This window comes from Geotrypetes seraphini, chromosome 2, assembly GCF_902459505.1.
Source record: "Geotrypetes seraphini chromosome 2, aGeoSer1.1, whole genome shotgun sequence".
NCBI lineage: Eukaryota > Metazoa > Chordata > Amphibia > Gymnophiona > Dermophiidae > Geotrypetes > Geotrypetes seraphini.
Window position 1 is genome coordinate 501,141,405 of NC_047085.1, and position 14,964 is coordinate 501,156,368.

General features: G+C 38.0%; 1 protein-coding gene across 2 annotated transcripts in view; it reads left to right on the top strand.

The window, feature by feature from the left end:
* Positions 1-14,964, top strand: part of ABCB8 (ATP binding cassette subfamily B member 8) — a 78,435-nt gene that overhangs the window by 30,428 nt on the left and 33,043 nt on the right. For both annotated transcript variants that reach the window (XM_033932094.1, XM_033932095.1), the window contains exons 5-8: positions 269-374; positions 2,027-2,188; positions 11,016-11,101; positions 12,732-12,829. In XM_033932094.1, coding sequence (XP_033787985.1) covers positions 269-374; positions 2,027-2,188; positions 11,016-11,101; positions 12,732-12,829 — 452 coding nt within the window. The remainder of the gene's footprint in view (positions 1-268; positions 375-2,026; positions 2,189-11,015; positions 11,102-12,731; positions 12,830-14,964) is intronic.

Below are 14,964 nucleotides of genomic sequence, written 5' to 3' on the forward strand. Positions count from 1 at the left end.
ACTCTGTATCTCCATGGTCTGAAGGAGTACCTTCATTTGGGGTCTGTGCCTGTTGCTTATTCTGATGAATCAGGGGTGGGGGTGGGGGTGGGGGGAAGGCTCCTATCTCTGTGTGGTTGAAAGGTACACTTGTTGATATCTGGTGTATGCATACTTTGTGCATACATCTGTATTGACATGTGCATATATTTCTGAATATATTCTACACTTTGTGCTCAAATGCCTTGTTTTCAACACCTTATTTCTTGTGTTCCCTGGCTTTCTTTAGGCAGGATGTGGCTTTCTTTGATGCTAAAAAAACAGGAATGTTGGTGAACCGCCTGACTTCAGATGTTCAGGAGTTTAAATCATCCTTTAAACAGGTTGTCGCTCAGGTAAGCCTTTCCTACTATCTCTCAGCGGTGTTGCATCCTATAGGCTGCTGGGTCCTGTCCTGTGCACCTCTTAGACTTTAGAAAACTACTCAAAACTCACCTATTTCGAGACCAAGACCCTTAATGCCCCTTTTCTATCCTCCTCCTCCCCCCTTCTGATCTACTCCCCTCCCCCGTCTCCCTCCTCTCCCCCCCTACTTCTCTCCTTGCTGTTCGCAACTCTACGATCAATTTGATATGTTAACCACTTGTAATCTCTGTCTAACTAATGTGAACCGCCTAGAACTCTTCGGGGTATGGCGGTATACAAAAATAAAGTTGTTATTATTATTATTATTAGAGATCCCATAAAATATAGCTACTCTACCAAAGCTGGGCACACTCTCACAATCAGCCCTTTACCTCTTCTATTATATACATGCAGAAACCTGTTCCTGCTCCTCTCCCCTCCCCTTCACACAAATAGCTCTTTACCTCCTCCTGTTATCTACAAAATGCCACAAATATATACCTATTTGCATGCAGTGCTAGACTAGTTGGTTTGGGTTTTTTTGAGAGGAGGCAAACACTCCTACTACATCTTTCCTACTTACAAACACAAAGTCTTTTAATTGGAAAAATTATGATAGATTAAATTATAACTTTTGGTGGAATTCTGTATGCCATATATATAAAATGGAACGTACAATTGCAACACAGAAAGGATATTTTGGTAAATTTCAGAAAGTCTGGGGACCGTTAACAGATTTTTGTAATGAATGATTAACTTTTCCCATGATAAGATAATTGATTAGAAGGGAAAGGGGTGGGATTTTATTTCTGATTATTACATAATATATCAATATTTGAATGAATTCACAATAAAGATGATTTTATGTATTATTGAATTGGGAGGGAGGGAGGGATGGGGGATTATTATATTCAATGAGAATGATCTAAATTTAGATTTCTTACATAATATTTTAACATTATAGAACACTAATTTTCTAAAGAAATGTTAAATTAGATGCTAATATGTGAGTTAATCAAGTGTGTATCTTTAAGTTTTATATGAGTTTATTTGATACACTTGTTGTAACATACAAAAATGAATAAAGAATTATAAAACAACAAAAAAAAAAAACAACAGACTTTTGTAATGAATAATAACATTTTCCCAAAGTGAGATATTTGGTAGGAGGGGAAAAGGGTGAGTATTATGTTATTCATCTCATAATGAATATATCAATAGTTTTGCTGTATTTGGATGTAATTCTATAACGGGTGGGGAAAGGATGGGAGGGTTTTCTATTTAATAATAATTGTTTAGATATTAGGTGTATTACACAATATTCAAGATATTATAGAATATAAATATGTAATGAAATGTTGTATTGTTACATGAAAGTTAATTAAGTGTGTATTTATAAGCTCGTATGATTTTATCTAATACACTTGTTGTAATATGCAAAAATGAATAAAGAATTTTAAAAAAAACACAAAGTCTTACATGTCATCAAAGCTGTTTTCATAGTCGTCTTTCTCTCAAATTCATCTTTGTACTTGGTGTTCTCTCTCCTCGTTCCTACATGGCTAAGTATCTGCTCTCTTTCTCCCTCTTCCCTCCTCCCCCACAACTAGTTCATTAGGCCTTCCTGTCTCTCTCCCTGCAGGGCTTGCGCAGTGTCACGCAGATTGCTGGCTGCTTTATTTCGCTCTACCTCATCTCTCCACGGCTGACAGGATTGCTGGTGGTGGTGATGCCAACGCTGGTGGGAGGTGGGGCGCTGATTGGCTGTTTGCTCCGGAGACTGTCCCGCAAAGCACAAGAGCAGGTATGCCTCCAAGCAAATCGGGCAGGACAGGAAAAGAGCAGTGACCTGATTAAGCACGGTGGATCTAGACCTAAACCTAGTCTGTATTTAATAATAGCATAATCTGTCTAAATCAATAATAGTAATAATATAAGCTGTCTAAACCAGTGGTTCCCAACCCTGTCCAGTTGGGTTTTAGGGATAACCCTGATGAATATGCATGAGAGAGATTTGCATATAATGGAGAACATAAGAAATGCCTGCACCGGATCACACCTGGGGTCCATCCAGTCCGGTGATCCGCACACGCGGAGGCTCAGCCAGGCATACCCTGGTGCATACATTAGTCACTCGTATCCCTCAATGTGTCCTGCAAGAAGATGTACGTCCAATTTTCCCTTAAATCCTAGAATGGTATTTTCCTTCACCATCTCTTTCGGGAGAGAGTTCCAGGCGTTCACCACTCGCTGTGTGAAGCAGAACTTTCTGACATTTGTCCTGGCCGTATCCCCTCTCAGCTTCAGGCCATGGACCTCTGGTCCGAGTCTGGGTCGCCAATGTGAATAAAGCTATTTCTTGCTCTCCATCCTTTCCCCCTGCTGGTGAGTGAGCTTGCTCCATTTTGTCGATTCCTTTTAGCAATTTAAAAGTCTCTATCAGATCCCCTCTCAGTCTTCTCTTCTCAAGGGTGAATAATCCCAGTTTTCTGAGGCGAACAGGAGGTGACAGGCATGTAAATCTGCTCCATGCATAGGGCTATCTTGAAAACCTGATTGACTGGTGGTCTTCCAGGTCAGGGTTGGGAACCACTGGTTTAAACCAAAAGCTCAAGGTGGCTCACAAAATGACAGCAAATACAATTGAAGGGAAAACCCAATAACAAATCATTACATGCATACAGCTGAATTTAAAAAAAAACACATTATCAAAAAAAAAAGTAAATACAACAAAAAGAAAAGCAGTAGCGAATCATAATCAAAAACGCTTACTGGGTTAGAGGACAAAAACCCTACCTCTCCCACCAAGCGACGTCCAACGTAGTCATATTCCTGGTACTCACAATCTTCGACTACTGCAATGCAACCTTACTGGGCTTACCGAAATACACGATCGAACAGATCCAAACAGTACAAAACGCCGCAGCAAGAGTTCTGCTAGGAAAATCAAGACAGACAAGTGCCACGCCGCTACCGAAAGAGCTACACTGACTCCCGATTGAAAGGAGGGTGGAATTCAAGATCTTACTGCTGACACTCAAAACCATTCACCTCTCAGAACCACAATATCTACCGGCCAGACTACATAACCATATAGCATCACGCACCCTGCGCTTAAGACAAGGGTCCCGGCTACAAATACCCTCCTTCAAAGACAAAAGCACAAGGACAAGAATGTTCTCCGTAATGGCTCCAACAAGGTGGAACAACCTACCGAAGGAATTAAAGCTAGAAAAGGACACCGGAAAATTCAAGAAAGGGATAAAGACTCCTTTTCTCAGACTATTTCAATCTGAAACTGTGAACTGACAGCAAGGAAGCAACTTTAGAGGGGGGGAGGGGAAAAAGCAGTCTGGCAACATAAGAGGACACGATGTATACACTAGAGGTCTGCACGGGAACGGGGATTGCGGGAATTCAATTTGGTCTCAAATAAACTGCTTATTAGAAAACCATGTTGCAATATCATACGATACTGTTCTGTTTGGTATGTCTATGAGAAAAAAAAGTCAAATATCAGCATATAACAACAAACTTTTAATGATAATGACGGGTGTCACTATTCAGCATATTACTAATAATTGGAAAAATTATACTAGGGGCGTGGCTTGGCGCGCGCACAACATGGTAGCTTAGCCGCGGCGCTCCTCGAATCCAGGCAACCAACTGTAAGAAATTAATTGTTTTGATTCGCTCACCCGAGTTAAAATATTAAAAAAACAGCGTCGGAAATGGCTGCGACAAGGCAGGGAAAGTCCGAAAAGCCGTGCACATCGGGTGTATCGGCGAAAAGGTCGAAGGTCACTCCTGTGTCACCGTCGAGTATGCCTATCCCGCTGGAAACTGAAGATTTTACTGATAAAGCGGATATTATGGCAGAACTGTTCAAAATCAAGCTAATGTTAACTGACAACGCTAGCAAAATTTCAGAGATCAAAGAGGAAGTGCTAAGCCTAAAGCAAGAGATCCAGACTGACAGGCAAAGGATGTCAGTGATTGAAGAGAGAGTCGAACAGCTGGAAACTATCACACAACAGTGTGAAGAGGAAAGAAAAGATGTAGCAGCCTTAAAAAATCAACTGGTGGACATGGAAAATCGGGGAAAGAGAAAGAACATAAGAGTGCTTGGGTTAGCTGAAAATCTTGAAGGGGGAAATGCTATACAGTTTTTAGAAAACCTTTTACCTAAACTGTTACAGTTAAATTCTAAGTGGCCGTTAGAAATAGAACGTGCACACAGAATCCCCTCAAGACGACCAGTAAACCAGGCTGGTCCTAGACCCTTGATTTTCAAAGTTTTAAGGTATCAACAAGCTTTGGAAATCTTAAAAGTGGCAAAAGCAAATAAAAACTTAAATTATAAGGGGTCTAAATTGATGTTGGTTCCAGATTTTGCTAAATACACTGCAAACATAAGAAAACAGTTTCTCACGTTCAGGCAGCAATTAAAAGACAAAGGTTACATGTATGGCTTGTACTATCTATCCATCGACAATGAGAGTATCTACTGGGAATAAGTCCAGATATTTTCAAGATCCTGCAAAACTTAAAGAATTTTTGGCACAAGAGGAACCAATGTCTACATGAAAAGAAACAAAGTAATAGGAAAATTTCATCTGAAGAAACAAGGAAGAAAAATGGGAGATAAAATGAACAAGAAGAAGATGGATAAGAAGAAAGAAGAGGACAACGACTACTGATTAAACAAACTAATTTTAATGCATTTGAAAGTTTTTGATTCAATTATTATAATATATTGGTGCTATGACATCATCTTAATTTATTAAGAAATCAAATTATTTGTGGAAATCATTTCATCCATATATATTTATGATAATATTAATTGAGATGAATGATAAGAACTTGTTAAAAAAGGATATAAAGATAAGGAATTGAGTATTTGAATGGGGATATTTAATGAAGAAAAAAAAAATTAATTTTAGACTTTTTATTAATTGATATGAAATGTATACTTTATTCAAATATCTATTCATATTGAATTTATTGTGAATGATGAAGTGTGAGAATGTTTAAAATGAATTTATTAATACTATTATTAATATAGAATAACTAGGAATGGATATATCTAATTTACATAATGAGTATTTAATATATATGGAATTATAGGTAAATTTGAAATATGTTAAACATATATTGAAGGGGGTAATATATTACTTTGTAAGGATGATATGTTTATAATTTTATGACTTAATTTTATATAAATCTCATTATAGTCATAAATTCACGCAGATATTAATTGATATGAATTACAAAATGTATTAAATAAAGGGTTAAGTCTAGGAAATGGGGATTTTTAAAGTAGGGATAATTAATTAATGAGCAGATAAAGAAATATGGGATTATAACCAAATTATATGATTATTTTTACTATATTTAATAGATAATTATATTGAATCTATATAGATACTTTTCTGTAAGAATGTGGAAATGAATATTAAATGAATGAGTATATAAAGATAAACTAATTAAATATTTATATATAAGGGGAGGAAAGTTTTGTTGAACTTTGGGGATATGTTAAAATTAATATAGTGGGATATTAGTTGCCTGGGGGAGGGGACTTAGGTTCTGCTTTACCAATGTATGTTCCAGGTCAGACAATGATAATGGGAGGGAGGGGAGGGGAAATAGAGGGAGGGAGAGAAGATCAGAAGACTAGTATATTTATGAGAAATGGAAATGAAAGAACCGAAAAAATTGATAATTGTATTTTTGGGGGGGAGAGGGGTTGGGGGAAATGGGAAAAGGAAATATATCTAATAAATGTGCTGAGATCTGGTCAAATATATTATCATAGAATATTGGTTAAAATTGGATTATAAAATAGATGGATATAAAAATTTATTCTATTAATGTCAATGGTTTAAATCATCCTATTAAGAAGAAGAAAGTATTATCGTTCCTTAAGAATCAAAATGCGGACATCTATTTCATTCAAGAGACGCATCTTTCTGAAATTGAATCTAAAAAGTTATCAGGGGGTTGGATTTCTAAATGTTTATTTGCACCGGCTATAGAGAAAAAAGCTGGGGTGGCTGTTCTGATAAATAGGAAATGCAATGCAGATTTTAAATTAATAAATTATGATCCTTTAGGAAGATGGGTGCATATCAAAATGGTTCTGGGAAATACAACCCTGGATTTATTCAATTTATATGCTCCTAATTCGAATCAAATGGAGTTTTTCAAACAAGTTCAGCAATATCTGCTACCACTGGCTGCTTCTAATTTAATAGTAGCAGGGGATTTCTATGCTGTAATGGATCCGATTTTGGATAAGAGACCAAGTAGAATTATGAAATCGTTAGGTTTAGATAATTTGATTCAATCTTGTGATTTAGTTGATATATGGCGTATTCTTCATTTTAATGATCAGGAATTTTCTTTTTGTTCTCAGGTCCACAAATCTTTTTCACGAATTGATTATATATTCGTGTCTAATAATATAGCGCAGCGTGTGTTAAAAGCAGTTATTGATCCTATTGTAATTTCAGATCATGCTGGTGTGTGGATTGACCTTCAGAATTACGATACTGAACACTTTAACTCAATCTGGAGATTTAATAATGCTTTACTAGCGGATTTGAACTTTCTGGAAGACATTAAATTAAAGATGCAGGAATTTTTTCAAATTAATAATTCGGACAACATTAATGCTGAGATATTGTGGGATGCTTTTAAAGCAACAATGAGAGGTAATATTATTTCATATTCGGCATTTATTAAAAAACAACTTAAAAAACAATTTGTTGCTTTGGAAAAACAAATTAAAATATTAGAAAATAAATTAATTGAGAAATGGGAAAACAATACACTACAAGAGCTATTAAAAGTAAAAGTTAAATATAATGAGATTTCTTCTCAATTTGTGAGGAAAGATATATTCTATAGACAAGTTCAATTCTATGGTAATTCAAATAAAGCTGGAAGATTATTAGCAAATTTTCTTAAAGCAAAGAAAAGAAAATCTAAGATTATTGCAATTAAAGATATACAAGGTAATACACACACTAACACTAAAGACATTTTAACACATTTTCTTGATTTTTACAAAGATTTATATTCTTCTGAATCTTATGAAAATAAAGAACAAGATGGATTAAATTTCTTAAATTCATTTATTGGACCAAATGTTCCGGATCATATAAAAAGAAGTTTAGAAGAGCCTATATCTTTAAAAGAAATAGAATCAGCATTGAAGTCTCTTAGAGTTGGATCCGCTCCGGGTGGTGATGGTTATACTGTTGAATTTTATAAATCATTTCAAAATCTTATTTTACCATGTCTATTAAATTTGTATCAGTATCAAATGAATAATGGGAATATATCAGGTACTATGGCTGATTCAGTAATTATTGTCTTACCAAAACCAAATAGGGATTCTACCTTGGTTTCAAATTACAGGCCTATTTCTTTATTAAATGTAGATGGTAAATTGGTTGCTAAAGCATTAGCAATAAGATTGGCAAAAGCTCTTCCTTTTATCATTGATGTACACCAAACTGGATTTATTGCTAAAAGACATTCATCAAATAATACTAGACTAGCATTTCACTCATTAAATTTAGCAAAAAATATTAATGATCCAGCTTTTCTAGTGTCTTTAGATGCAGAAAAAGCTTTTGATAGAGTGGAATGGAGCTTTATGTATCAAGCTTTAGAATGGTTTGGTATAGGCCCCGGTTTTAGTAAAATGATTCAGACATTGTATAGCTCTCCTGGTGCAAGATTATATATTAATAATAATTTATCAGATAGATTTAACTTGAGTAGGGGAGTTAGACAAGGATGTCCTTTGTCCCCCTTACTTTTTGATGTTGTTTTGGAACCCTTATTAATTGCAATTAATCAAACTAAGGAGATAAAGGGAATCCCATTCTCCCATTGGGAATTTAAACTTTCTGCTTATGCAGATGATATTTTATTATATTTAAGGGAACCGGGGAATACTATTCCATGTTTGCTTAATCTTTTAGAGAAATTCGGTAAATTTTCGGGTTATAAAATTAATTGGAGTAAATCTGAAGTTCTTCCAATTAATGTTCACTGTACCAAAGGTTTATTTGATTCATATTCATTTATCTGGAAAGAGGATGGTTTAAAATACTTAGAAATTATTATCAAAAATACAATTGAAGATACAGTCAAAGAAAATGAAACACTTTTATTAAGAAAAATAACAGAAATGTGTGAGCAATGGAATCCTTTACATCTTTCTTGGTGGGGAAGAGTTCAAACAATTAAAATGATGATATTGCCTGTAGTTTGCTATCAAATGAGTATGATACCGGGGTTTTTTCAGGGGTCATTTTATAAAAAATTAAACAATATTCTTACAAAATTTGTTTGGTTTGGGAAAAGACCCAGAATTGCTTTAGTATCATTACAAAGGGAGGGGAGGGAGGGGTAAATTTTCCAAATTTTTATAGGTATCATCAAGCCTATATTCTAAGACAGGGTATGTATTGGATCCTCCCAGACGTCATGGAGAATGTACCAGATTGGTTGTATTTAGAATGGCGGCTCCTGTTCCCATTACACTTAGAACATTTACTTAGTATAACAATGCCTAGAAGATATAAAGATAACAGAATTTTATTAAATACTTGGAAAACATTAAGATATATTAGTAATTTATCACCAGAACCAATTGCTAAATCACTAAATCAATCTATTTGGGTAAACTCCAGGATCAAGATTGGCGGATTTAAGATCGTCTGGAAACAATGGATAATTGCAGGTATACGGACATTGAATGATGTTATTTCAGAAGGATCACTGCTTAGTTTTTCACAATTGCAAAATAAATTTGGATTAAATAAAACACAATACTTTAAATGGATGCAATTGAAGCAGGCCATTCAGGCAGGGTTCCCTGAATGGAAAGATCTTAATAATCAATATAGTCTGCAGGTTTTATGTTTCCAGGCGGATTTTTTGGGTCACCAAGCCGCAAAATGGTATAAATTGTTATATGGATTTTTAAATAAAAAAAAGAAAACTGGACTTAGGGATATTTGGAGTATTGAGATTGGACAGACAATTTCTGCTTCTCAATGGCCACGATTTTGGTCCTGGAGATTAAGGTCTACAAGGTCAGCATCTATGAATCAAACATGGATGTTTTTGTTACATAGAGTGTTATGGACCCCTACGCGCCTGCAAAAAATAGATAGTACTAGATCCAATAGATGCTGGCATTGTAAAATAGAAGTAGGGACGTTAGATCATTTAATTTTTTTCTGTCCCTGTGTAAATGCCTTTTGGAATTTTATTTGGCCCCAAATTAACAAATTACTAGAAAATCATGTAGGACTCTCATATGATACCATACTATTTGGCACTGCAATGAGAACTCAGAGTCCGATTTCAGCAAATAATAACAAGCTGCTATTAATATTAACAGGAGTCGCCATGCAACAAATAACTCAAAATTGGAAGGATTATACCAAATTAAATTATACATTCTGGTGGAACTCTGTTTGCCATATATACAAAATGGAAAAAGCATTAGCACTACAACAAGGGAATCTTCACAATTTTAAGAAAATTTGGGAACCATTGACTAATTATTCTACTTGATCAGTTTTCGTAGCACATTGGCAGTAGGTATATAGGGAGAGGGTGGGATATGTATAATTTTTTGGAAATAAGAAATGTGAAAAAGGGGAGGGTTTTATTATCTATAATATGATGTATTGATTGTAGTTTCAACTGTCATGTAATTAATAATTATATTTTGTGTGATTCAATTGTTGTAAGAATGAAAAATTAATAAATAAAATATTAAAGGAAAAATTATACTAATCTTAATTATACATTTTGGTGGAATTCCTTATGTCATATTTATAAGATGGAAAGAGTAATTGCTTTACAGAAAGGTAGTTATAATAATTTTATAAAGATCTGAGGGCCATTAGTTAAATATTGTAATGAATAGGCTTCGTTTTCTTCTGATGGTATTTCTTTCACATAGGGGGGAGGGGGGAGGAGGGGGAAAAATTTGATTTAATAATGAGTTTATAATAAATATATGGAATGTTTAAAGGTAACAAAATGGTGGATAGGGGGAGGGAAATTAATTTATTTATATATTTATGGTGATATTGAAAGAATTTCAAGTGTTGTATGAATGTCTTTCATGTTGTTCTTTTGTACACTTGTAAGTTTTAAAATGAATAAAGAATATTAAAAAAAAAAGAACTTACAATAAGTGTATAAGCAAATAAAAACATTTTAACTTAAATACAACACTTAATAATCTGCAAAAAATCAATTTAGAACTTATCTCCCCCTCCCCCTTAATCAATAATAATCTTTGAACACATAAAAAGATATTATAGTCCCCATCCTTACATTCCTTACATTTATACAAAGACCAAATTCTACCTACCCTCCCCCCCACCTTAGACATGCAGATTTAAGGGGAAAAATAGTATTCATTCGTTACAATAATTTGTTATAGGCTCCCAAACATCCTGAAATTTTCTTAAACACCCTTTCTCGTAATCTCTAGTTTAATTTTTCTTAGTCCAAATCCCATAAATTTTGTGAGGATTTTCAACTGATATTCAGCCGACTGGTTCAAGTTTAGTAATTTCTGTTCGCAGGTGGCAAAGGCAACAGGAGTAGCTGACGAGGCGCTAGGAAATGTACGCACAGTGAGGGCATTCGCTATGGAGAGCAGAGAGGAAGAGTGAGTATGTTGGGCTGCCCGGGAATTGGAGGGTGAGGGAGACGGTGAAGATAAAGGGCTTTACTGTTACTCTGCCTTTTCCCGCTCCCCTGTATCTATCTTTATTTTCATTTATCACTGATTCTCGTTCCTAGCACGCAGGAGTAGCCTAATTGTTAGGGCAGCAGACTGAGACTGGGCAGTGTAACCCAGTTCAAATCTCACTGCCTTTCCTTGTGATCTTGGGCAAGTCATGTAACCCTCTATTGTAAGCCATCTGAGGGCAGATATGATTGAAGTCTACAAAATCCTGAGCGGAGTAGAACGGGTACAAGTGGATCAATTTTTCGCTCTGTCAAAAATTACAAAGACTAGGGGACACTCGGGCCCTGATTCTCCAAAGTGCGTCCCAATTTTAGGCAGCTGTAGGCTAGGCACCTGGGCCAATCAGGCCTTAGGATTAGTGGGGATGGGCGGACCCGCTATGCCTAAGGCCTGATTGGCCCAGGCTTCTAGAGCCTGGGCCAATCAGGCCTTAGATTTAGCGGGGGTGGGCCGGGAAGGGGCGGGCCTGTCTCATTTCCACGAGGCGGGCCTGTCGGCTGGACGGCAGCAAGACTCGTCCAGCCGACCAACATGAAAAGGTTAGTTGAGGGAGGGAGGTTAGTTTGGGGGGGGGGTCGTCGGGCTTTCCGGCAGGAGGATTGGGCATCCTCCTGCCGGTGATTACCAGTTTGGGGGGGAGGGGGGTTCCAGCAGGAGGATTGGACATCCTCCTGTCGGCGATGGGACAGGCTGCCACGACCATGGCCGCTATACATATTGCAGCAGGGAGATCCCTGCTGCCATAAGTATAGCGGCCGCGTCTAATTTAGCCCGATTCTCTAACTGGTGTCTGTACCATGGACGCCGGTTACAGAATCGGGGTTTAGTGTAGGACCGATTCTGTATAGGACACCTCTCCTGGGCGTCCTATACAGAATCAGGGCCTCAATGAAGTTACACGGAAATACTTTTAAAACCAATAAAAGGAAATTATTTTTCCACTCGGAGAATAGTTAAGCTCTGGAACGCGTTGCCAGAGGATGTGGTAAGAGCGGGGAGCGTAGCTGGTTTTAAGAAAGGTTTGGACAAGTTCATAGTCTGTTATTGAGAAAGATATGGGGGAAGCCACTGCTTGCCCTGTATTGGTAGCATGGAATATTGCTACTCTTTGGGTTTTGGCCAGGTACCGGTGACCTGGATTGGCCACCGTGAGAACGGGCTACTGGGCTTGATGGACCATTGGTCTGACCCAGTAAGGCTATTCTTATTAATTAAACTTGTCTTGAACTGCTGAGAAAGATGTGAACTAAGGCCCTCTTCTGTCAAACTGCGCTAGCAGTTTGTAGCGTGGTGAGCCGCGCTGAATGGCCCACGCTGCTCACGACGCTCATAGAGTTCCTATGAGCGTCGGGAGCAGCGCGGGCCATTCAGTACAGCTCTCTGCGCTACAAACTTCTAGCGCAGTTTGATAGAAGAGGCCCTAAATCTTAACTCCTCCACTCTTTTATATTCGGTTCACAAGAGTGGATACATGTCATTTGCTGACAGAGTTCCTGAATTTGGTGCTGGGGTAGCCTTTATTGTCCCTCTATCTCATCTACTATAGGCTCTACTCTGTGGAGGTGGATAAGTCTTGCCAGATGAATGAGATACTAGGAGTGGGAATTGCTGTTTTCCAAGGACTCTCAAATTTGGTTCTTAACTGTAAGTATAAGTTAATTTAATTAGAGGGAGAGAGATGGGTACGCTGATGAAGATTCTCTTTAAGAAATGAATGCGTTGACCTACTCTTGCAGCCCTTTTAGGAGGAGAGAGGGCTTATTTCTTCATTCAAAAACCATTTTGGGCACAGGGAGATGCCACATTTGATTTGTAGATATACTCGGTAAAAGGCAAGGAGTATGTGTTCTTGTACAGATCTCCAGCTTTGAAAGAAACATGTTTCTCATTAATTTGGATTGCCAAGAGCAGAGCAAGGGGGGGCTTGAACAAGCAATAAAGAGAGACTCTTCAAAAGCATTACTTTGTCTTGGTGGTAGTAGCGGAAACTAAAGATTTGGAAGTTCTCTATTTCTTACTAATGGCCAGGCATTATTACTTAGCTTTCAACTGATGATTTATATGGTGCTGACGCTAAGTAATAATGCTTTCTAAGTGTAAAATCATTTAAAGAATATTTATAAGCATTTTAAGACCTTCTCATAGATTCAGTTATCTGGAAGACCGATGACGATTTCAGTGAACCATAAAGAACTGTACTTTTATGTGAAACGAATCACTGCTGAGGTCTTTATAAGTAATATATTGGTATTAATTTAGTGCGTTGGGTTATATAGTCAATAATCTGCTTAAGATATAGGCAGAATATAAACTTTAATCCTTGAGGCTGCAATCCTATTACAGGCACAGGTCTTCAGCGGTCACATGCCCTCTATGCCGCTGCTCCTGGCCTCCTTCAGTGTCACAGCTGATGCTGCTGTCATCTTCAGTCTTCCAAGGAGCCTGTTCAGGCCTAGTTATGGTGCAGGCTCAGTAGGCAGTATGGACCAATGATGTTTTTGTTTTCATCCAAAAAAGGAGATATAAACTCTGCAAAAAAAACAAAAAACAACCACCAAGAAAAACAGAAGTAGAGATGACCAAAATGTCCAATTATAATATTAACATAGAAAACATATTTATTAAAAGTGAAACATGTATGTTATCCCTAAAAGGACCCAACAAGGGCTGTCTGCGTCAGGGGTCCACAATATTTCAAAATATACATATATAATGTAAACTTGTCAGAAAATATACATAAACGATAAACAAAATTTTCTGAAGATTCATTAAAACATCCTTTGTAATTTGACATCTGCTGCGAAACATCCAGCATCTTTGAATATTTTTCTCAGAAATTTGTCTGTTACTGTTTAATGTTTATTTTCAGACATGTACATGTATATTTTGAGATATTTGTGGACCCCTGGTGCAGGCAGACACACTAAAACACAGTTCTTCAACCGCCGGTCCGCGGACCGGTACCGGTCCGCAGGAATATTTTCGCCGGTCCGCGCAGGACCGGCAAGATTGACTCATTTGAACTTCCTGCCGGTCCGCGCAGGACCGGCAAGATCAGCATCGGAAGCGTGCGCTGGGCCGGAGAGATCTTGGGGAGCCTCCGACAGTGGCTTTCTCCCCTCTCTGCAGCTCTCCTTTACTTCCCAGCGCAGCGATTCACGAAGGCAGCCTCGGGGCTTTTGCTGAGTCGCGGCTGCCTCTGATGATGCAACTTCCTCTTTCCTCAGAGGCGGCGCGACCCAACAAAGGACCCGAGGCTGCCTTCGTGAATCGCTGCGCTGGGAAGTAAGAAGAGCTGCTGGGAGGGGAGAAAACCACTATCAGTCTGGGAAGCTGCTGGGCAGGGGAAAAAAGGGACAGCTGCTACTGGAAAGGGAGAAGGAGAGATGCTTCTGGGAGGGGAGGAGGGAAAGGAATCTGGGAAGCTGCTGGGCCAGGAAAAAAAAGGGACAGCTGCTACTGGAGAGGGAGAAGGAGAAGGAGAGATGCTTCTGGGAGGGGAGGAGGGAAAGGAATCTGGGAAGCTGCTGGGCAAGGAAAAAAAAAGGGACAGCTGCTACTGGAGAGGGAGACGGAGATATGCTGCTGGGAGGGGAGGAAGGGAAGAGAGTTACTGCTGGACAGGAGGAGGAGGGAAGGGAGAATGAAAAAAGGAAGGAACAGCTGGCAGAGAGATTAGAGGAGGGGAAGGGGAGACACAGGCATGAGAAAGTAGAGAGATTGATGATAGGAAGGGGTCAGCAGAAAAATAAGCAGAGGGACAACGATGATAGATCTGG